This window comes from Myotis davidii, unplaced genomic scaffold (genome assembly GCF_000327345.1).
Source record: "Myotis davidii unplaced genomic scaffold, ASM32734v1 scaffold143, whole genome shotgun sequence".
In the NCBI taxonomy this organism is placed as follows: domain Eukaryota; kingdom Metazoa; phylum Chordata; class Mammalia; order Chiroptera; family Vespertilionidae; genus Myotis; species Myotis davidii.
In genome coordinates this window covers 8,687,401-8,693,916 of record NW_006294876.1, presented here as the reverse complement: position 1 = coordinate 8,693,916, position 6,516 = coordinate 8,687,401, and the positions used below count along the sequence as shown (strand labels likewise).

Below are 6,516 nucleotides of genomic sequence, written 5' to 3'. Positions count from 1 at the left end.
TTCCATCTTCCTACAATCTCAGGCGTTTCTGGAAACTTGAGAGTTGGCTAGGTCGATTTTCAATGGGTGTGTGTGGCAAGTACGCTGGTGTGCCACAAGAATTTTTAAATCATGCAATACCTGACTATTTAGTCAGGGGCACTGACCTCTTTTCCCTTAGGCTGTCAAACAAAAAACGACAACAGTCAACATAACAATAGCTGTCTAGCGTGAATGAGTCAAAATTATACCTTTATTTTCTTGTCAGATCAGCAAAAAATACATTTTTGGTCTGCCACAGAATTTTAGTAATTAGTTTACGTGTGCCATGAGATGAAAAAGGTTGAAAATTTCTGGGCTAAGTAATATTAGGGTCCAGTAACAACCCAGAACAAATTGGAAATATAGTCAAATGAGACACTAGCTGGCAAAAAAGCCAACCTGTTTGCTATCATAATCACCCTTCCTATATATTCCACGTTTGAGTTGCTCATTTAGTGGTGACTCAAAGAACACTGAAGGTTCTATTTATGTTCACCTCCTACTCCGTTTTTGGTCAGTCTTACATGACCTTATTTGCCTTAAAAATATAGTATTGTCTACGTTCCCTCCTTAAAATAGCATTAATGTGTCTGTGATAATATGCTAGCATCAAAACTAAACTTTATATGAAAAAATAATCTAGATATTAGATTTCCAAGGAATTAAGATGTAAATCCATGAAAATTTGAAATAAAGACAAGCAGAAATGTTAAAACAAGACAGGGTGCTCTGTGGTTTCACTTTTTTTTTTTTAAGGACTCATTTATGAGACAAGTTCCCCCATGATCTTTTTTTCTCCCCTACTACAATAATGCTCTATTATTCAACATCTAGGAGAAAATATTGCAGTCCTTTTAACGTGCTGTTAATTTCAGATCCCATAAAACAGAAAGAGGTGGGAAAAGGCATGATACTTATGGAGCCTTCCTCATAAATGCCTGCAGCCTCTTCCAATGCCGGTCTAGTGCCACAGCTACACTGATGCCTTTGCAATCTGGCTCCAGCCCTGGGTCCCCAACAACAGAAATTTTATATAACAGAGACCTAAACACTCCCATGAACCATACAGTTAACAAGTGTGGAGGCAGGTGAACATGAACCTGGCCTCCCTCAAGGAGCAGCCACCATCCTTGGGCTTCGAGGAAGCTACCCGAGGACCATCCCATGCTACATACTACTAGCCGACCTACCTGTTGATAGACGAGTTCCACAAGTTCTTGCAAAGCATCGTCTGTTGTAACCCAGCCATTCAGGGTCTCTGCAAACTGGTCAATTTCAGTTTCAAAACTGCCAGGCTGCTCTGTAAGATGATTCAAGAAATCCTGAACATATTCAGATAGAGTGGGATAATCCTCACAGCCATCCTCATAGGATTCCTGTAGATGCAAAGTTAAAAAGGAAAGTTTTAAGCATGCAACTGGCTGAAATGAACATGAGGCAGTTTTAGGTCAAGATGGTTCCAGCACAAATAATTTTTTAAAGGATCTTTCATATGATAAAAGTTATTTTATTAATAAAACTAAAGGCCCAATGCACAAAAATTCGTTCAAGAGTAGGCCTTCCTTCCCTCCGACACCTGGGCTTTCCTACTCCAGCAGCCAGCAGGCACCCGGGACCCAGGATGGCTTCCCCCAGGCCGCCCCCAGGCACCCAGAACCCGGCTGGCTTCCTCCGGCCTGGCTTCGTCAGGAAGGACTTCTGGAAGGATGTCCGGAAGACATCCGGTCTAATTAGCATATTACCCTTTTATTATTATAGAAGCTTAAGTCCACTTAATTTTGCCCAATGGCCAAAATGTTCTAACAGAAGGGCTCTATCTAGCCAGGCAGGGAATTGTCTTCTCATCCCTGACAGATTTACAAGATGGCTGACAAAGCTTAAACCAATATTTCACTATAATACCAGTATCAAAATTAAGATTTTAATCTATTTATGGATATAAGATCTAACATTTGCAACGGGAGGGGGGAGGGGCCAGGGATATAGAACCAATGGCTGGCCACATGTAGCCCTAGCTGGTTTGACTCAGTGGACAGAGCATCAGCCTGTGGACCAAAGGGTCCCAGGTTTGATTCAGTGAAGGGCACATGCCTAGGTTGTGGGCTCAATTCCAAGTAGGGGGTGTGCAAGAGGCAGCCAATCAATGATTCTCATTCTTGATGTTTCTATCTCTCCCTCTCCTTTCCTCTCTGAAATAAAAAATATATATTAAAAAAAAAATGGCCACATGTAGCTAACTGACAAGGCCATGAGGATTCATTATATCATTCTCATATCCTAATAGATATTTGACAATTTTTGAAAAAAGGTAGTAAGGCTTGTCATCTGTCTGTCTGTTAATTCTTAAGGACATGGAAATATGTACAGTAAGTGACTATATAGTTTCATCATAGTGTACAGTGGTAGAAGACCCTGACTGCCATATCCAGAATCCATTAAAATAAACCAAAGGAAAAAAAAAAGAAAAACAATGGTCAGGAATAGGATATAGAACTCAATGGTAAGAATAGACAGAGAGCAGGAAATTCTAGCAGTGGGATTAGGACTGGAGATAGAATGGCTTAGAGTTCTGGAAGGGTTAAGAAAGCACAGCAAAAGCCTATCAAAATGGCTTTTAGAAAAAGCATGCTTTCTTTTTTAAAGTTTTTGTTTATTGATTTAAGGGAGAAATATATATAGAAACATTGTTGTTCCAATTATTTATGCATTCATTGTATGTGCCCTAACCCGGGATCGAAACTGCAACCTTGGAGTATCAGGATGATCCTCTAACCAATTGAGCTACCAGCCCAGGGCAGCATGCTTTCTTGAAAGCAGATCCAGCTCAAGGATACCAAGCAATAGATTTTCATGTCTAAGAAGAAGACTCAAGGAGTTACGGGAGAACAAGCCAGGAGGCCACTAGAACAGAGGCTCCATGAACGTAGGAATTTTTGTCCATGGTGCTCGCTGCTGTCCCCCAGTACTTAACTCAAGATAGGTGTTAAACTGTTGTTGAATCAGTGAGCGAATATAGCTAACTTTGGATTATGGTTACTGTAAGAAAAAGTTTCCCTCACAAGATCCTGCCCTGCCAGGTGGCTCAGTTGGTTGGAGCATCATCCTGTACACCAGCGGTTCTCAACCTTGTGGCCCTTTAAATACCCCTCATGTTGTGATCTAAACATAAAATTATTTTCGTTGCTACTTCATAACTGTCATGTTGCTACTGTTATGAATCGTAATGTAAATATCTGATATGCAAGATGGTCTTAGGCGACCCCTGTGAAAGGGTCATTCGACCGCCAAAGGGGTCGCGACCCACAGGTTGAGAACCGCTGTACACCAAAAGGTTGCAGGTTGGATCCCCAGTCGAAGCACATACAGGAAGCAACCAATCAATGTTTCTCCCTCTCTCTCTTTTTTCTCTCTTCCTCTCTTCTTCTCTCTCTTAAAAAAAAAGTCAGTAAAAACATATCCTCAGGTGAGGATTAAGAAAAACCTGCCGAAACCGGTTTGGCTCAGTGGATAGAGCGTCGGCCTGCGGACTGAGGGTAAAAAAAAAAAAAGAAAGAAAAACCGATCTTATCCTAAGAGTCAGGAGACTAAGTGGCTTGCGGAACTCTCAGCCTTGGCAGATGGCTAACGGAGAGAGGCTGGAGAATGTACCAGGGCAGGTGGCAAACTGAGTGCTCAGAACCCAGGTGTATTCCAAGCAAATGCAGTAAGCCAGTGCGCAAAGTCGAGCTCACACACACTGTCTAAAGTGGCTGCTTCTATTCAACCCCTTTCACCAAGATAACAGCCTAGTATGGCCAAATCTTATGATTTCATGACACCACAAAATTCAGATTTGCAATGTCTAATTTAAGTATTGGTAACTTATTAAAAATGCTTAAAAAAAAGGGCAACAACAGGGTCTAAGAAGACATACACAAGCCATTCTAGCTTGCAATCCATTCTAGGGAATTAAGAAGAGAAGAGGCTGATTAGAGGATATCAAAGGATGCCTAAAAGATGCCAGCGGCTCAAAGTAAGTAGACTAACACAGCCATTACTCGGCTTTATAGCTAGCCCAGGAGTCACTTGTTAAACTAGTTGGTACAGAACCATGAAAAAACTAGATCCCTCCTTATCATAAAACAGCTCAGTCAACAGGGAGAAAAGCAGATGGAGAACTCTGGCTGTTAGAAGGTAAGTACCCTGAAGAGTTTATTCAACTACTCACAGGTCTCCAACGGTTTCTTTCATGTCTGGGCCAAATATAATCTTCTGGCAAGAATCCAAACTAGTCTCCCTTCTACTTTACACGACTGATGGCTCCTTTCAGCCCAAATCAACTGCTCTTCCCATTATGCCTACACTTTCCAGCCCCAAAGCCTTTTCCTAATGGAGTCTAAGATGCACGGAGATGCTAAAGCAGTGATTCTCAACCTGTGGGTCGTGGGTCGCGACCCCTTCGGGGGGCGAACAACCCTTTCACAGGGGTTGCCTAAGACCATCGGAAAACATATATTATTACATATTGTTTTTGTGATTAATCACTATGCTCTAATTATGTTCAATTTGTAACAATGAAAATACATCCTGCATATCAGATGTTTACGATTTGTAACAGTAGCAAAATCACAGTTATGAAGTAGCAACGAAAATAATTTTATGGTTGGGGGTCACCACAACATGAGGAACTGTATTAAAGGGTTGAGGCATTAGGAAGGTTGAGAACCACTGTTCTAAAGGGTGGAATATAGTTTTCCCATACTTTCTATCAAATATGGAAGGAAAGCAAAATAAAGGTAACAAAAAGGAGTGCCACCATTAGTTACTGGATAAATACAAACTAAAACTACCAGATACTACACATTCACTAGAATGGCTAAACTTAAAAAAGAGAAAATATTAAGTGGTGGTCAAGCTAACACAGCAACTAGAAATCACACACTACTCCAAGCGTAGACTGAATAGTCTCAGGAAAACTAGTGGGCAGTGTCTACCAAAGCTGGCTGCTTATGTCCCAGCAATTCCATTCCTTGGTATGTACCAAACAGAGGCAAGGGTGCATATCCATCGAGACATGGCCAGAAATAGCAGCCCTATTCATAATAGCCACAAAGTGGAAGCTACTCCAGTGTTCACCAGACCAATGGGACTGTGGTAATATCACACAATGGAATAAGTCACCTCTGAGAATAAGTCACCTCCAATTACACGCTACACCATGGATGAATTTTGATTGAATGAAAGTGAGAAACAAATGTAATATATTCAGGATGACTCCATTCATATAAACTTTGAGAAGAGGCAAAACTATTATTGATTTCAGTGCTGGTTGCCCGAGTGTTCACTTTGTGAAACTTTGAGCTAACCTTTATGCGCACCATTCTGTTTGTTTTATGGCAATAAAGGTAAGAACACAGGAAAGATAGGACTTACGCTAAACTTATTATTTCATGGTCCTGCCCCACTTACCTACAATTAATTGCTATGCATTTATTTAGCACAACAGATTCCTTTCTACCCACCCCAATTGTGCTGTTTCATCCTGGTATTTAAGAAAAACATGACCAATTTTTTAAATTCTTATGTTACTGACAAAGATGAATCTGAAAGCTTACAAGTTCTTTATACCTATGTAAACACTTTATCAAAATCCCCTTCATTTCCACATAACAATAATTACAATCATCTACTTCAAGTTAACAGAGCCCAGATGTGTACTTCTCAACATTCAAAAACCTACACCAACTAGTCTGCCTCAAAACCACTTTGATTTACCCTAAATCTATCAGTGGGCCTATCTTACAAAACTCAAATTAAAAAATAAACTTTGCCAGGCCCCTATTCTGTATGTTATTCATAAAGTCTGGCCAAAAAATGTCAGCTTTATAGGTTGAAGGGGGGAGAGGGAGCTTGCCTACATCAAGTTTTCCAGCCTCCAGATACTCTGCAGATGCTGAGAACAAAACAGACGAGGATGTCTGCTCTCAAGCTCACACTCTGATCCCCTGAACCTAACTACAACACATACTCCCGAGTCGGTTCTGCGTCCCCCCGAGTTCCATGCATGCATTCATGTCTTTGTGTGCAGCACAGAAAACGCCGGCGTGCGGCTGAGTGAGGTCGGAAGCACGTTCGCCGGTGCATTTAGGTACCCCTCGCATTTAGGCACCCCGAGCTGAGGAAGGGCGGTACTCACCGTGTAGTTGGAATAACCCAAGGGGTAGAACTCAGGGGCGTTCGCAGACAGCTTGGACATCAGCACCGGGGCGACGACCACCTGGGGTTTGGCCATCGCGGGCTCCGAGTTCTGCAGGGGGATGCTGTCCTGGGGTCTCGTTTGTTCTAAGGGTGGAATAAAAAAAGGGGGGGGGGTGAGGTGCCTCCACGTCTTTGTGTAATAAACCATGTGCCGAAAAGCCACCTGAGAAGGGCTGGTTCTTGAGCGCCACACAAGGACCATCACGCGAGGCCAGGCCGTGGCAGGAGAGGCGCCGAGGGCCAGCAGGAAGGAACAGA

At 42.2% G+C, this 6,516-nt stretch overlaps 1 protein-coding gene across 1 annotated transcript in view; it reads right to left on the bottom strand.

Annotated features, from left to right (window-relative positions):
* The window catches only part of PAIP1 (poly(A) binding protein interacting protein 1), a 37,093-nt gene that overhangs the window by 19,718 nt on the left and 10,859 nt on the right, over positions 1-6,516 (bottom strand). The window contains exons 2-3 of the mRNA XM_015567638.1: positions 6,197-6,342; positions 1,212-1,397 (exon numbers count right to left, since the gene is read on the bottom strand). Of these exons, the coding sequence (XP_015423124.1) occupies positions 1,212-1,397; positions 6,197-6,292 (282 nt within the window). The 5' untranslated portion in view covers positions 6,293-6,342. The remainder of the gene's footprint in view (positions 1-1,211; positions 1,398-6,196; positions 6,343-6,516) is intronic.